This window comes from Rattus norvegicus, chromosome X (assembly GCF_021556685.1).
Source record: "Rattus norvegicus strain SHRSP/BbbUtx chromosome X, alternate assembly SHRSP_T2T, whole genome shotgun sequence".
Lineage (NCBI taxonomy): Eukaryota > Metazoa > Chordata > Mammalia > Rodentia > Muridae > Rattus > Rattus norvegicus.
The window spans coordinates 119,379,924-119,397,362 of record NC_141554.1 but is presented as its reverse complement, the minus strand read 5'-3'; the positions used below and the strand labels follow the sequence as shown (position 1 = coordinate 119,397,362).

At 36.7% G+C, this 17,439-nt stretch overlaps 1 protein-coding gene across 2 annotated transcripts in view; it reads right to left on the bottom strand.

The window, feature by feature from the left end:
- Positions 1-17,439, bottom strand: part of Htr2c (5-hydroxytryptamine receptor 2C) — a 222,123-nt gene that overhangs the window by 93,124 nt on the left and 111,560 nt on the right. For both annotated transcript variants that reach the window (XM_087599166.1, NM_012765.3), the window contains 1 exon segment: positions 15,143-15,459. In XM_087599166.1, coding sequence (XP_087455292.1) covers positions 15,143-15,459 — 317 coding nt within the window.

Genomic DNA, 17,439 nt, shown 5'->3' with positions numbered 1-17,439 from the left:
GAAAAAATATGAAAAACCATTTCTTCTAGTTTACTGAAAATGGCATCACATTATTGTCTATAACCACCAGACCATGTAATTGTGGCTCAGAAATTCCTATTGCTACCTTACCTTATTATCTTTGTTCTCAGGGAGAAAGAATTGAGAATTGCTTTCAGTTACTATTGCTATATACAGAGGAGCGCCCCTCATTACTGGATATGGGATTTCTTGATAATCCATGCTTTAATTTGCTTGATTTTCACATATGTTAATTGGTGATTTGAATTACAGTTTTCTTGAGGAATGAGCAAAGACTATATGAACCAATGGGAGAGTCTCTGTTGTATCATTTCGTAATATACTGAATGCTCTTGTCAGTTTAATAACTTCTTTACACAGTCAAATTCTTTAAAGTATTTGAGAGTATTTTGGGGTGTATAGCAGACAAAAGTGAATCCTACTTGACCTTGAACCAAACATTTGAAATATTGTAAAACAATGTTTTTTTTTTTCTTAAAAGAGGAGCTTAGAGACCTAGGAAGTGAGAGACTCTCAGGACTTAAAGGGAGGACCTTAGATGAAATGTCCTACAGTGGGAAGAGGGAAGTTGTTGATCCCACCTCCAGCAGAAAGACAGGGCATCAAGTGAGGGATAGGTTTGTTATAGGTTTGTCAAAGCTCTGACCCATAATTCTTCATGTTTGAAAGTAATCCAGGGATGGAAATGGAGAAGATCCTGAGGAAAAGAAGGTCCAGAGACAGGCCCAAAGTGGCATCCAGCTCAAGGGGAGGTTCCAAGGTCTGACACCATTACTGAGGCTATGGAGTGCTCACCAAAAGGGACTTATCATGATTGCCCTCCAAAAGACCCAAGAAGCAGCTGAAAGAGTCAGATACAGATATCTGCATACAACCAATGAACAGAAGCTGTTGACCCCTCTGGTTGAATGTGGAAAAAACTGGAGGAAGCTGAGGAGGAGGTCAACCCTGTAGGAGGATCAGCAGTCTCAATTACCCTGGACCCCTGAGATCTGTCAGACACTGTATCACCAACCAGGCAGTGTACTACAGCTGAGATGAGGCCTTCAACATATATACAGCAGAGGACTCCTGGGTCTGGGTTCAGTTAGAGAAGATGCACCTAACCCTCAAGAGACTGGATGCCCCAGGAAGTTTCGCGGTCTGGTGGTAGTGGAGATGGGGGAGGGGTAAGGAGCTGGTATGGGATGTGGAACAGTCAAAGGGTGGACTGGGAGGGGAATAAAATCTGGAGTTTAAAAATAAAAAAAAACGAGGAGGATCTTAGAAAACGAGGTTGTTACCATGGAATATATGGCTTTTGAAGTAATTTCTTAGAGATGACTATGGACAGAAAACTAGTAATTGTGCAGAATGTGAAGAAGATGGGTGTAGGGCTGGAAACTGAGAATGCAAACAGCTGTGGCTACATTCTGTTGGCTGAGGAATTGGGTGCCATAGTGACCTAAGTGCTAGCTATTTATATGGAACTTATGTCTCTTGGCTATTTGCCAATCTGTATGCAGAAAGAGGCTTAACTCATTTGGAGTATATCTGTTCATGATAGCCTTTGACATACTCCATCATTCAATCAATTGTGGACTGTAAATCTCAGAATTCTGAGGCATACTTCTGTCTTTTTGGAAAGTTAAAGGTAACATCAGTGATATAGAGAGATATCAAAAAGGGGCTACAGAACAGAAAGGAAAAATAGCAGTTAAAGAAAAAGTGGCTACAAATTTGAAATTGTGCGGGGGTATGGGTTAACATGAAAGATTTGGAAGCAAGGGAAAGGAAAAAGGAAATGATATAATTCTAGTATAATCTCAAAATATTTATAAAAGTTTAGTAATGCTCTAAGTAAGAGACACTCTCAATATAGACAGAGAAAAGTCCAAAAGACCTCACCCCTAATTGAAAAAATGCTGGTAGTCAATGGTTACTGACAGAATCAGTTTTCCCCATGAACAAGGACTCTAATGTGTGATCCAGTCCCGCATAATCAGCCATGAACACATGTACATATGAATAATACAAAATGGAATCACTAGGTTTCATAGATTATGGATATGAGAAGGAATTGGGGGAAGAAACTAGGAAGGGATTGAAGAAGGGAGAGATATGGGTGGAGAACTTACAACATAGTCTATTTATGTTTAAAATTTTGAAAATTAAAAATTTAAATAAAAATTATTTCACAATTTAAATTACAAACTTTTAAATACATTTGAATATTCTTGTCACTCATGCTTATTTCTGATGTACCATATCCAACATGCTAAGACAAAACACCAAATGCAAATCTCTATTTCATTCTCAAGTTCCTGGTCTAAATATGCAAAGTTCTAGAGTTTCCATTTCAGTATACTAAAAAGAGAATGAGCTTTACCAAACCTAAGGTGTGTATTCATTTGAATTGGAAAATTGATAATATTATTATGTAGTCATTTTGAAGATGCAGTATGACATTTCTTGGTGTTGTCTATTTGAAAGATTTTTAAAAAATGAAGATAGAGCCTAAATAAGAATCCTACCCATTACCATTGCCATTGCCATTAACCAGTAGACCTTTGAAAAGGTTGAAGTTCCAAAGGAGGGTGGCGGAAATATAGCATATGTAACAATTATATCAATAACAATGTTTTACTAGGTATCTGAGGAAATTATTAAAGAAAACAAAGCAGAACAAAATAATAGTACAGCAATTTCGAAGTATACTGTGATCTATATACCCTAGTAATACATCCCAAAGGCTTCAGAATAATGTTTGAGTGATGCTATTCATTTTTGCCTATACCCCGAAATAGTTTTTAAACTAGCATACTTACCTTCTTTACATTCTACAGATCAGCTTAACTTCTAATTTTTCTCTAGATTGGCTGCCATGATCTTTTCTCCGCACAAAATTCTCCTGATTTTTTTTTCTGGTACTTGCAATTAAACCCAGGGCCTTGTGCACCATAAGGTAAGTGCTGTATGACTGAGCTACGATGCCCTCAGCAGTCCTCTTGACTTTTCAAGAGGAAATAATGAGTACCGAAATAGTACGATTGACAATACAAATAGGTGGTAGAATAGACTTAATATAATCCAAAACTTGACTCTGATATTTTATTAGCCCAATAATGTGACCTTGAGCAAACCATTACTCAAATGAAAAATAAATAAGCCATGGGTGGGCAGAAATGTGTTGTTATTAATTTTCACAGTAGCCTCATTACTGAAAAGGGTATTTGCTTTAAGCTATGTACTCAAAATTGAGTATGGCAAAGGTAACCATTAATTTTCATGCCTACAAAGTTTTTTGTGAAATTTTACGTGATAAGGTAACAGCTGTTCAGGTCTTGACATATTACTATAGCCAAAGTCCAATGAAACATTGTCTTTCAAACTTTGTTCGTCTTCACAAAGTCCTATTGAGATGTATTTTCTCCATTGTGGTGTAATTGTATCTGAAAGCCATTCAATGTCATTACTCTCCAATAAGATGTGTATATGTTTTTCTGCTTAGCTAACACTGAACATGCTGACATTTAGATTCTGTGGCTGCCACACTCCTTTGTAGATGTCAAGCTGGGATTGTATCTTTTACAGTGGTGAAGATATAGATATAGATATGGATATGGATATGGATATGGATATGATATGGATATGGATATGGATATGGATATGGATATGGATAGATAGATAGATAGATAGGTTATCTAGTGTACTGTTTTAAAAGTTGGCTTTAGGGTCTCTCACATAAGAAATATATGAGAAGGCTCAAGTGTGTTTATTTTATCCAGCAAAGCTACATAAAATTAAACATGTGTTTAAGAACTTTCATTAAGAGATGCTTCAATATTGGGTTAGCAACCTAAGTAACCTAAAGATGTTTTCTGTTTTATTTAAAATAATGGTAATTTAAATTGATTAAACGTAATACTTTAAGGAGATACTCAGTGACAGAATAAGTGGATGGAAAATAAAAACTGGGAAAAAGAATTATTTCAATAGTGACAAGGTAAATAATAGACATTCAGTATTTCCAAGTAGATTTAGCAGACATACTGCTGTCTACTTGTTTTTTCAAGCTCATCATGAATTAGAACACATTGCTGCCCTATAATGTTTGTTCGTTTTCTTGCTATTGAAGATGGCATTGAACTTGTCACATTTGAAATAATTGTACTTGAAGTGAAACTATGTAAAATCAGAAAAATTAATGGAGGTATTATGCTATCATAAGAATGATTATGATCTGCCCTATTAAACTAATAAAATGATCTTTAAAATCCCTGGTTAGAGAAGCATACACTATGACTGGACCCCCATTGTTTAGGTCTGGCCTTACTCTATAGTCTGGAGGAGACTTGTGGGACCCCAAGAGCACCCTGCCTCTCCATGGAAGACGTCAGTGGCCTTGAAACTAACCAGCTTGCAACCCTGCCTGACAATACATACTTGTTGGATCTGTCTGTCACTCCAGTTCTATCTGGCTGGAACCCAATCTGCAGAGTAGGGTCTGCCCCAGGGCACAACAACTCACAGGGTGGGGTCTGACTGAGTCACAGCCAATAGAGTAGGATACCCTGATCTCCATTCTCTGGCTCACAGCTCACTCTCTCTTCCCAAGAAGTCCTGCCTCTATCAAGATTATCCACCCAACAACAGAGAAACCCAGATGCCCAAAGAACAACACAAGAACACAATCAACAAGACCCAAGGCAATTATGGTGCCAACAGAGCCCAGCTACCCTGCTACAGCAAGCCCTGGATTTATTGATAAAACTGAAGCACAAAAAGAGTATCTTAAATCCAATCTTATAAAGATGTGAGAAGCCTTTAAAGAGGACATGCAGAAATCCCTTAAGGAAATACAGGAATAAACATTCAAACAGGTGAATGATAAGAATAAAACTGTTCAAGACCTGGAAAGGGAATAAAAGCAATAAAGAAAACACAAACTGAGGCAATCATGGGGATAAACAACCTAGGAAAGAGAATAGGAATTACAGATATAAGCATCACCAAGAGAATGCAGGAGATGAAAGAGAATCTCAGGTGTAGAAGATACTATACAAGAAATCCACATATAAGTCAAAGAAAATGCAAAATCTAATTAGTCCATGATACAAAACATCCAAGAAATTTGGGACACTTTGAAAAGACCAAATCTAGTAATAATAGTAATAAAAGAAGATTTCCAGATTAAAGACTGAGAAAATATCTTCAACAATATCATAAGAGAAAATTTTGCTAATCAAAATAAAGAGATGTTTATAAAGTTACAAGAAGGTACAGAACACCAAGTTGTACAAGAAAGTAAAATCCTCCTGTCACATAATAATTAAAATATACAAAACAAAAAGAATTTTAAAAGCAGCATAAGGGAAAAGGCTAAGTAACATATACAGGCAGAATTATCAGAACTACACCCAATTTCACATTTGAGACTCTGAAAGATAGAAAGGCTTGGGAGGAGGTCTTACAGACCCTAATAGATAATGGGAGACTTCAAACTCCACTTTCCCCAATGGACTAGTCACCGAGTCATAAACTAAACAGAGAATGAATCTAGCAGAAGTTATGATTCAAATGGACTTAAGAGGTTTCTATAGAACATTTCACCCAACCATGAAAGAATATATTGTCTTTTCAGCACCACATGGAAACTTCTCCAAAATTGACCATATAATCAGCCACTAAGAAAATCTTAACAAATACAAGAAGATTGAAATAACTCCATGCATTTTATTAGATTACCATAGATTAAAGCTGAACTCCAATAAAAACAGAAACAACAAAAAGCCTACATATTCATGGAAACTGAACAACTCTTTAAATAATGATCACTGGGTTAGGAAGAAATAGTGAAAGAAATTAATTACTATTTAAATTTTAATGAAAACGAGGGCACTACATACCAAAACTTATGAGACACTATGGAAACAGTGCTAAAAGGAAAGTTCATAGCACTAAGTAGCTGAAGAAATTTGCAGCTCCATAGGAAGAACAACAATATCAACCAACCAGAACCCCCAGAGCTCCCTAGGACTAAATCACCAACCAAAGAGTACACATGGAGTGACCCTTGGTTCCAGCTGCATATGTAGCAGAGGATGGCCTTGTTGGGCACCAATGGGAGGAGAGGCCCTTAGTCCTGTGAAGGCTCAGGACTACCAGGGCAGGGAGGCAGGAGTAGGTGAGTGGGTGGGGGAAGCACTCTCATAGAAGCAGGAGGGAGGGGGTTGGATAGGGGGTTTGTGAAGGGGAAAGAGATAACAGTAGAAATGTAAATGATAAAAAAAACAATAAAAAAAGAGAGAAATCAGACCCAGGAAGATTAGAAGGCAGGAAATAATCAAACTCAGGGCTGAAATCAATCAATTAGGATTAGAAACAAAGAGAACAATACAAAGAATCAAAGAAACCAAGAACTGGTTCTTTGAGAAAATCAACAAGACAAAAACCATCAGCCAAACTAACTTAAAGGAAGACAGTACCCAAATTAACAAAGTTAGAAATGAAATGGGAGACAACAATGGACACTGAGGAAATTCAAAGAACCATTAGGTTTTACTGAAGGGCAACAATTGAACTGTTAAAAGTAGAAGTAGTTGGTTTTTTTAAGCCTGTACTCCACAAAATTGGAAAATCTAAAAGAAGGGGACGATTTTCTAGATATGGACAAATTACCAACACTAAATCAAGATCAGGTAAAACATCTGGATAGTCCCTAAAGAAATAGACATAGTCACTTACAGATCTCTCACAACAGACTCCACCCCCTGCAAAAAAAAAAAGAAAGAAAGAAAGAAAGAAAGAAAGAAAGAAAGAAAGAAAGAAAAAAAGCAGCCCTGGGCCAGAAGGTTTTAGGGCAGAATTATACAGGAATTTCAAAGAACAACTAATACACTAATGCCAATACTCCTCAAACTATTTCACAAATTAGAAACAGAAGCAACTCTGCCAAACTCATTCTATGAGGCCACAGTCACCCTGATACCTAAACCACACAAAGACTCAACAAAGAAAGTATTTCAAAACAGTTTCCCGTATGAACATTGATGTAAAATAAATACTCAATAAAGTACTCAGAAACTGAACCCAAGAATACATCAAAGACATCATGCATCAAGATCAAGCAGACTTATCCCAGGAATGCAGGGGTGGTTCAATATACAGAAATCCATCAACATAATCCACCATATAAACAAACTGAAAGAAAACAAAACCCACATAATGATCTCACTATATACAAAAAAGCATTTGAGAAAATCTAACCCACTTCTTATTAAAAGTCTTGGAGAAAGCAGGGATACAAGGTGCATATCTAAACACAACAAAGGCAATATACCACAAGACAATAGACAAAACCAAATTAAATGGAGAGTAGCTTAAATCATTTCCATTAAACTCAGGGACAAGACAAAGCTGTTCACTCTCCTCCTATCTCTTCAATATAGTACTTGAAGTTCTAGCCTGAGCAATAAGACAACTAAAGGAGATTAAGTGAATACAAATAGGAAAGAAGTCAAAGTATCACTGTTCACAGATAATCTAATAAATGATCCCAAAAATTCAACCAGAAAACTCCTCCAGTTGATAAATGCCTCCAGCCAAGTGGCAGGATACAATTTAACTCAAACCAATCAGAACCCTGCCTCTACACACGTGATGAACTGGTTGAGAAAGAAGTTAGGGAAATGATAACTTTCACAATTGCCACAAATACTTTGGTGTGACTCTACCCAATCAAATGTAAGCTCTGAATGACAAGAACTTCAAGTCCCTAAAGAAAGGAATTGAGGAAGAAATTAGAAAATGGAACAAAATCTCTCCCTTCTCATGGATCAGTATGATTGACATAGTGAAAATGGCCATCTTACCAAAAGAATTCTACAATCTACAATACCCAGCAAAATTCTAACAAAATTCTGCAAAGATCTCGAAAAACAATTCTCACCTTTATATGGAAAAACAACAACAACAACAACAACAACAAAAAACAGTATAGCCAAAATGACACTCAACAGTAGAACAACTTCTGAGGAATCACCATCCCTGACCTCAAAGCTGTACTACAGAGCAATAGTGATAAAACTGCGTGGCATATGTATAGAAACAAACAGGTTGATCAATGGAATCAAATCGGAGACCAGAAATAGGAAGTTCCAGAGACCCAGGACGAGGGAAGTTTTAAGGAGTCGATGAAGGTGATCTTATCTGAAATGCCCGACAGTGGGGAAATGAAACCTGAAAAGACCACCACCAATAGTCAGACAAGACCCCATAGTGGAGGGATGGGGACACCAACCCTCCTACAAAACTTTGACCCAAAAATTGGTCCTGTCCAAAAGAAATGTAAGGACAAAGATGAGATGGAGCAGAGACTGAAGGAATGGCCGACCAAAGATCAGTCCATTTTTGAGACCATGGGCAGGCATCAGTCCCTCACATTATTACCGATGCTGTGTTGTGTTTCCAGACAGAAGCCTGGCAAAGCAGTCCTCTGAGAGTCTCTACTCCGCAGCTGACCAAGATAGATTCAGACACTCGCAAACATTGGACAGAGGTCAGGGACCACTATGGAAGAGTTAGGTGAAGGGCTGAAAGCTGACAAAGAGATGTCAACACCACAGGAAGACCAACAGTGTCAACTACCCTGGACCCCTTTGAACTCCAAGAGATTGAACCACCAACCAAAGGGCATACATACGTAGGCTGGTCTGAGACCCCAGGAACATATATATATAGCAGAGTGCTGCCTTGTCTGGTGTGATGGTTTGTATATATGCTCCATCCAGAGAGTGGCACTATTAGAAGGTGTGACCTTGTTGGAGTAGGTGTGTCACTGTGGGTGTGGGCTATAAGACCCTCATCCTAGCTGCCTAGAAGTTAGTCTCCTCATAGCAGCCTGCAAATGAAGATGTAGAACTCAGCTCCTCCCGCACCATGCCTACTAGGATGCTGCCATGTTCTTGCCTTGATGATAATTGACTGAACCTCTGAACCTGTAAGCCAGCCCCAATTAAATGTTGTCCTTATAAGAGTTGCCTTGGTCATGGTGTCTCTTCACAGCAGTAAAACCCTAACGAAAACATCTGGCCTCAGTGGGAAAGGATGAGCCCAATCCTACAGAAACTTGATACACCAGGGCGGAGGAATATGGCGGAGCTACCCTTTCCCAGGTGAAAGGGGGAATCTGGGGGTGAACACAACAGGGTGGATAGGAGAGAGCAGCATTTGGGATGTAAATCAATCAATAAGTAATTTTTAGACTGCCCAGTTAATTAATTAATTTTGAGCCTAGCTTCTGTTAGCATGTAGAGACAGAGTGAGCTTTAATATTATTTTAACTGTAAACAGTTTGTGTGAATGAAAACATACATGATGAATTATAGTATAATGGCAAAAGATAATTTGAAGTGAAATCCAGTTTATTTTGAAAATGTTGTTAATAAATGTCGTTCCAAATTTACTTATTTATCTATTTATTCATTATTTTTAATATTTGTATGTCCTCCTTGGTGACTCATCTATCCATCTCTCTTCCTCATTTTTTTAAAAATTAGCTCTTAGTTTTCTTATTTACCCTCTATTAGATTACTACTGAAAATTGTCTAGTACATCTTCCTTTTCAACCAGTTAAATGTCATTGTTTCATGCTTATTAAGCATAATTTATCTATTCTTTTTATGGCTCAATTTTCTATCATTGTGTGACTGGACAATAAGGCCTACCCCTGGGATCAGATGTTTAGTTACATTAACAAAGGATAGAATAACATGGAAGATATGGAGCAATAATTTTATTTAGAGTTTTGTCCAGAAGTGAATAGCTGGAAATCCTTTATCTGACTCTCACAGTTATCACAACTGATTAAAAGGATGAGATAAAACCCAGGAAACAAGCAGATTCAGATAGTGGGTTGTTCTTTTCCTGCAAGGCCAGTCCCCCTTGTGTGTCCTGTTGCTCCTCTAGGTGGCCTTTCCTTATTTCCTTTTTGCCCTTCATTCTTTTGTTTTGAGGTATTTAAGACGTTGGCCATCTAAGCCCAGACAGTTTTTCCCACCAGTTTCTTTCTGTCTCTTGGCAACATGACCCTTAGATTTCAATAACAATTCTAAGAACCCTTGGCCTAACCCAGTGTTGTAAAGATTTTTCCTTTCTTACAGAAAATTTGTAGTTTTGAATTTAGATTGAAATTCCATTTGAGTTAGTTTTTCTTAGTTGTGTAATTTTTATGAAGATGGAAATTTGTTTTTTACATATGATAAATAATAACTCCAGTAATATTGGTTAGAAAGATTTTTTTCTCCATTGAAATGAGTTTGAGCCTTTGTTGTATTTGCTGATTTTTCAGTATTTGACTGTAATCTATTCAACATAGCATTCTTGGAGTCAGCTCTCTCTCTCTCTTTTTTTTTCCTTTTTTTTTTCCCGGAGCTGGGGACCGAACCCAGGGCCTTGCGCTCGCTAGGCAAGCGCTCTACCACTGAGCTAAACCCCCAACCCAACATAGCATTCTTGAATATTGTTGTTTGAGACTGAAACCTAATATCAAATCAAATTCTATGTCTTTGACATTAAAATAAATTCTTGCTCATCTCTGTCTCTGTCTTATGTCTCCTTACTATCTCTCTCTCTCTCTCTCTCTCTCTCTCTCTCTCTCTCTCTCTGTGTGTGTGTGTGTGTGTGTGTGTGTGTGTGTGTGTGTGTGTGTGTGTGTCCCCATCTATCCATACATGTGTGAGTACAGGAACATTTATGCCTCAGACAAAGTATGGAGGTCCTTCCTTGCTCTTGAACTTGTTTGAGACAGGTTCTTCATATACACTGGGTTAGCTGCCCTGTGAGTTTACAGGAAACCTGTCTCTCTCTCTCTCTCTCTCTCTCTCTCTCTCTCTCTCTCTCTCTCTCTCTCTCTCTCTCTCTCTCTCACAGTGGCACACGAGTGCTAAGATTATATCATGCACCTTTCCATGGGTTCTATGGCTTTGTACTCAGGCCCCCATGCTCCTGTAGCAAACATTTTAGTCACCAAACCATCTCTCCTGTCTGAAATCAGTTTATTTTAAAAATTGTTTCAGCTACTCTAGTTCATTTACATGTAATCATAAAGTTTAAAGCACTTTTATATGTGTGCCCCTCAAACATGCAGATATTTTTTGAACTGAATCTACAGATCATTTGAGGAAGTATTAATATCCTTAGAAGACTGACTTGTCCAATTATAAATAAGGTATGTATCTTAATTTCTTGAGTCTATTTATAATAATTTTTCTAGTGTTTTAAATTTTCTTCATGTACCTCCATTAGATATTTTAGTAGATTTATACTTCTTATTTGTTTTAATTATATTAAAAACAGTAACCTTGAATTTGTTTTCCAATTTCTCTTGCTAGTGTATAAAAACACAAATTATTTTTGAATATGTACTTGTAAAACATAGCTTGCAAAATTCTCTTCTTAATGATTCTAATTATCTAGTTATTGGTGAACATACATTTTTCTGACCTAGATTTTTTTGGGAGGGCTGGGATAGAATTCAGTGCCTTGCAAAGGTAAGGCAAACTTTCTATCACTAAACCACATCCAATTAATTTTCGTTTTAATTGCTGTGCATGTGATGCTACAAAAAAGCTCAAGATCCTAAAAAGTTATTATTTTTGGTTATTTCTCAATTACTATACTGTTTTTCTCTATATATCTTTTTTCCCTGTTTTAAATTGGCTAAAATTTTCCATTTTAAAACAGGTTTTTATTTTGGAATTGAATATATTTCTTTCTATTCTTTACCCAAACAATTACTTCTATTATCTCTCTTTGAATTTTTCTTTATCTTTTTTTGTTTTATTTTTTGGGCTTTCTTTGTGGGTTTCCATCACTGCTTTAAGAAAATTTTATTTGTGTGTTTTAATTTTTCAAAATAGATATGAATATAAATATAAGTATATAAATCTTTCTCTGACTATTATTCTAAGTATATTCTAAGTATAGTTAAATAAAATGCTTCTTTTTAGCAAATTTTCATTTCTGGAGTCAAGGCTACATGGAGAAATCCTATGTAAAAACAAAAACAAAAGCCAATCAAAACACAAAAGATTTTTTTTAAATGTCTAAACTACTTAAAATGTTCTTAAAATTTTGTTTTTAATGATTTCTAGAATCTTGTTATTAGAAAGTACTTTTATGAAATTTCGACTTTCTAGTGACCTTTTGTCAGTTTAATCTGCAATCTGTAAGAAGATACATTCTTTATAAATGGAAATACTTAATATATATCATAACATAATGTCTTTACTCATAATTACTTTGTCCTGCCTCTACACAGTCTTCTGATAGTCGCATTAAATTGTCCCGGCTAGCTTTGAACTCACTATGTAGACCAACATGCTCTTGAATTGATGGGGATTCTGAATGATGGGTTTAAGGTACATACCATCATGCATACCTTCTCACATTCTCCAGTCTCCCTTGTGGTGAGTAGATCTTAAAATCGTTTCCCTCTTTTGAATATTTTACTTTTAGTGTTCATGATTATTATAGAATATACAGACTTTTGTGCCTGCTACCTATTTGCTGTTAACTTTGTCTTTTATCATTGAACATCCTTTCTCCTCTGTTTTCATTTGAAATTGACTGTCAGACATCAAGATCACAATGTCTACTTTCATCACTGTTTTGTTTGTATTCTTCATTACATTCTTTTATTGTAGTCATTAATAACCACTACTTCTCATGGGACTATTTAAGACCAAGTGTTTTAAGGGAGAAAAAGTATTTATATTCACAGTTGTCAGGTTGCTTTATGAAAGCATTTTGACATATTAATGTGTTTACTTAAAATATTTAATATCACCTGAAGTATTTTGTTTTTGTTTTCTTCGGTTTTATTTTTATTAGTTTATATTTATTATACAAAAAATAGTAGACTAAACCATGAAATACATATATTGCTTTGATAGTATTTCCCTCTAATTCTCCACATTGAATGCCATCCTCTTCCCAAATAGACATTATGTTTTCATATTATTTATTTGTCATGTTAATAACTCTAGATTCTTCACGTGATGAGAAGAAGTGATATTTGTTTTCCTGGGTCTGACATATCTTGATGAAGTGTGCAGCATATGTTTTCAATTGTGATCTATTCTATAGTAATGACACAGATGAAGGGAATTTGCATCTTTCTTGCTGATTTCTAAGGTTTTAAGCCAATAACATCTTCCCAGGTGTAGCAATGTGGTTTATTTCAAGGAATTTAAGTGAAGAGTGGAGGGCAGTATGGGAAGAGTTGATGGCACTTATCTGTGACATTTCTGTCCTGTAAAATATGTTTTATTCTCTTCACCATTGCACTGACCCATTTTCTTCAAATGTCAATTCTGCCTCTCATGTTTATTTTTCCTTTTCACTCCATTCTGCCTCCAGGAAATGACTTTTTCTTGAGATTTGTGCAGACTTTTCCCTCTGTGACCTGAAGCTTATCTTCGTAACTTTTCAGAGTTTGCTTTGCAGTGGTGTTTTTAGATCAATCTCAGCCTTCCCAGTAATGTTCTTTTTTATTTTTGTTACATTTTTTATAAACTTTTTCATAGCCTGTCCTTGATCTACCCAAAAAAGGCAGGCAGTGAGGAGCTCACAGTCTTAACTGTACCTTTGAATTTGCTGTTTCACCTCACTTATGGGACCATGTTTTCACTAATCCTGGAGAAGTAAAAGGCCAGATAACCAGTGTGATATAGGTGCTTTGAGGTAAATGCGTCTCTGAAACTCGTGGAGTTGCTAAAATTAGGGACTGCCACTGTAGACTTGGGAATGGGTAAGTTTTATATATCATGAGAGATGATGTTTGAGACACATCGCTTTTTAAGATTCTTTAAGATTTTTTAAATCTTTCTTCTTTTTAAGACTTTTAGGCTAGATACTATTTTAGTAATATTTTTATTGTCTAATTCCCTTATGCATTTGGGGAACTTGTTGGACATCTCTCTTTTACTCTACAGGATGATGAGTACGTGAATAATTAAAGTTAGCTGGGACTTCCAGATATTAATAACTAAATTTGAGCTTGATTTTCAAATTTTGTAGTTATGGTACTTAGTGACAAATAGATTGGTACACACCCGTGGGAGCCTGATGCAGGAAGTACACATGAGCTTTGATTCATTCATTTATATTTCCTATCAATATTTTTAAATGTTGGATGTTTCCCTTTTAATTTTGTGTGTATGGCTGTGTTCCTTATATGTATGTCTGTACCACATGCATGCCCTATGGCCTGCAGAGGTCAAAAGAGAGCATCAAATCTCCTAAAACTACAGTTAGAAATACTGGTGAACTGCCATGTAGATGCTGTGCATCAAACTAGGTCTTCTGGAAGACAATTGAGGATTCATGACCAGGACTGATTTTTTTGAAATATTAGCCAAAACATAGATTAAAATGAACAAAGTAAAGAGATGGCAGAAAATCAAAGGAAAAAAAATGAAGACTCTTGAAAATAACTGAAGCTGAGTTTTATGGTTGTGGTATGAACTTGCATTTATGTGCTAAGATATTAATTGTTATACCTTATAAAACCACGACTTATAGACTGCATGAAAAAGAGGAGCAAATCCCGTTGAGTGCATAATTTGTACCAAGTAGTTTGTCAACATAAAAGATTTCATGTGCCGGGGTGTAGAGCAGTAACTGAGCACTTGCCTAGAGTGGATGAGGCCCTGGGTTCAATATCTCTCACCCAGAAACATTTCTTAAAATAAAATTATGTTAAAAAGACAAGTTTTGCTTTCTTTTTTTTGTATTAGATGTGGCATTGACAGTTAATGTGCTAGCCCAAATACAGGGCAGGGTGCCACTCTCATTTTTATGGTTATTTATTGTTTATAACTGACACTTGCAAAGAAAATGTTCATGCATAATTTCAATATATTACAAAATAGGTGTTTTAACTTTTGAAAAGTCAGCTCAAGTTTTATTTCACATATCTTAACCTATCCAATCAATATGTCTTGCTTACTTTTTGTTTTTATTGTTTTTGTTTTTCAGATTCTATAGGTAAATTATTAACTGTGTGAATTACATCCCGAGGACTATTTCAAACCTGGAGAACAATCTGAGATTGAGAAAGGAATAAAATTGTACTCACCATAAAGAATAGCAAGCAGGGACAGGGGCATGACAAGTAGTCCCACCAGCATATCAGCAATGGCTAGGGACATTAAGAAGTAATTGGTTGCATTGTGCAGTTTCTTCTCCATGCTTACTGCCATGATAACAAGAATGTTGCCCCCTATTGTCATGATTATAATCACGACGATTGAAAGTGCTGGCCAGTTTTGTACCCCGTCCGGGAATTGAAACAAGCGTCCACCATCGGAGGAATTAAAAGTGTCAGTTACTATAGCTGCTACTGGACTTATGGAAATATCGAATTGCCAAACCAATAGGCCGATTAGGTGCATCCTGAAAATTAAAAAGAAAAGAAAAAGGAAATTCAGGCTCTGTTTACACACAATATTTCGCTTCTACTATACAATAGCGTGTAGCCATCCCTCCAGTACTATGACCATGACTCCTCCATCTTCTTCATTTCCCGTTTTTATCACTCTTTTTTACTGAGTGACTGCTATAAGGGTTCTGACATTTTCTCAAGCCAATGTAGCGAAGTAAATGACAGGACCAGGGTCCATCATAAGGTCTAGTTTCAGACTGTATTAAAATAGTACTGTTGTCCCAAAACACAGTCTTGTTTGACTTGGTGTGATAGTTTATTATTTTCTTTTTAATCTATATTTTATAATGTTTGATTATGGAAGACCATTTTCATATAAACATAGAAAGTATTCTAAGTATGTCTGCCTCCCACACCACAATAGACACCCTCACTCTCCTTAAACCTCTTTATTCCTGAGAGTTTTGCTTTAATTTTCATGTCATCTGTTCATGCATGATTAATTGTATCGATGAAGTTAAGGCTTTACGATGAGAGAAAATACATGGTATTTTTCTTTCAGAGACTGACTTAATGTTTTATTCTTTATATTTTTAAAATATTAATTTCTTTGACCTCTTCTTTAAGACAGCTGTGACAGAAATAATGGTAAAGTTCTTTAAAGCATCCAGTGGCCAGACAAGATACTTGGAAGTTGAATTGTGTTGTCCTAAATTTAAAAGAAAGTATAAGACTTTATCAGAACTATTTTTATGAATGTGTTTTGAAAGGTGCTGTGACACAATACATACTCATTTCTTTTTAGAAGTATTTCCAAATTCTTATGTTTGCAAAGTGAGTTTCTGATGGTTGTCCACTTCTTACCTTGTGTCTTAAACATTAATGCTCCCTACTGTCTACTTCTTTTGTGCCCTTGGTTTTCTGGGACTTAACTCTAGGCTTTAGAGTAATGTCTGTATATGATTGATTCCCATGGACAGAGGTAGGAATTCAATCTCTTAAGTCATTTAAAATACATATTTTTACATTGGTCCTTAGATTCTACCCGTAAGAATTTCGGATTAGGTGGCAATCTAAGACAAGGGAGATGTTTCTATTTCACTTTTGTTAATTCAAATTAATTTCCCTCATAGTGATGAGATATATTTACATTTCAAAGACAAATATTTGCTCAAGATGTGAGCTCCTAAGGTGTGTCCTACAAAACCAACACATGTATCTTCCCTGATTTTAAAAATACAATTACGTTCAAAATTTTCTCCCACTTAGAAGGGGGGAAGAAAATAATATGGGGGGGGGGCAGCAGGAGGGAGGGAACTGGGTGGGAGAAGGGAAGGGAAGGGGAAAAGGGAGACAGGATGAGGTATGGGGGGCAGTAGAGAAGCCCAAAGGGCCAACAGAAAAATGGAAATAAGCAGCCTCAGGAGGGTGGGGGGCTCTTTAGGATGTACCAGAAACCAGGATGTGAGAGACTCTTAAGGGGAGTGGCCTTAGCCAAAATGCCCAACATTGAGAAGTGGGAACTCTAAGAGTCCACCTCCAGGAAATAGACAAGGCCCCAGTTAGAGGGACAGTGTTACTAATCCACAATCAAAATTTCTGACCCAGAATTGTTCCTGTTTAAAAGAACTGTATGGACAAAAATGGAGAAGAGACTGAGGGAAAGGAGGTCAAGTGACTGGCCCAACTTGGGATCCATTTCATGGGGTTGGGGAGGGGGCACCAAGGCCTAACACTACTCTGCTATGCTTACAGACAGGAGTTTAGCATGGAGAGCCCCTACCAGCAGCTGACAGCAGAGAGACAGAAGCAGATATGTATACTGAACTGAATTCGGGACCCCTATGGTTGAATTAGGGGAAGGATTTAAGAAGCTGAAGGGGAGAGCTACCCCACAGGAAGATCAGCAGTCTCCAGTAACCCAAACCCCACGGAGCTCCCAGAGACAGAACCCCGGCCAGGAGCAGACACAGGCCAGTCCAAGGCCCCTG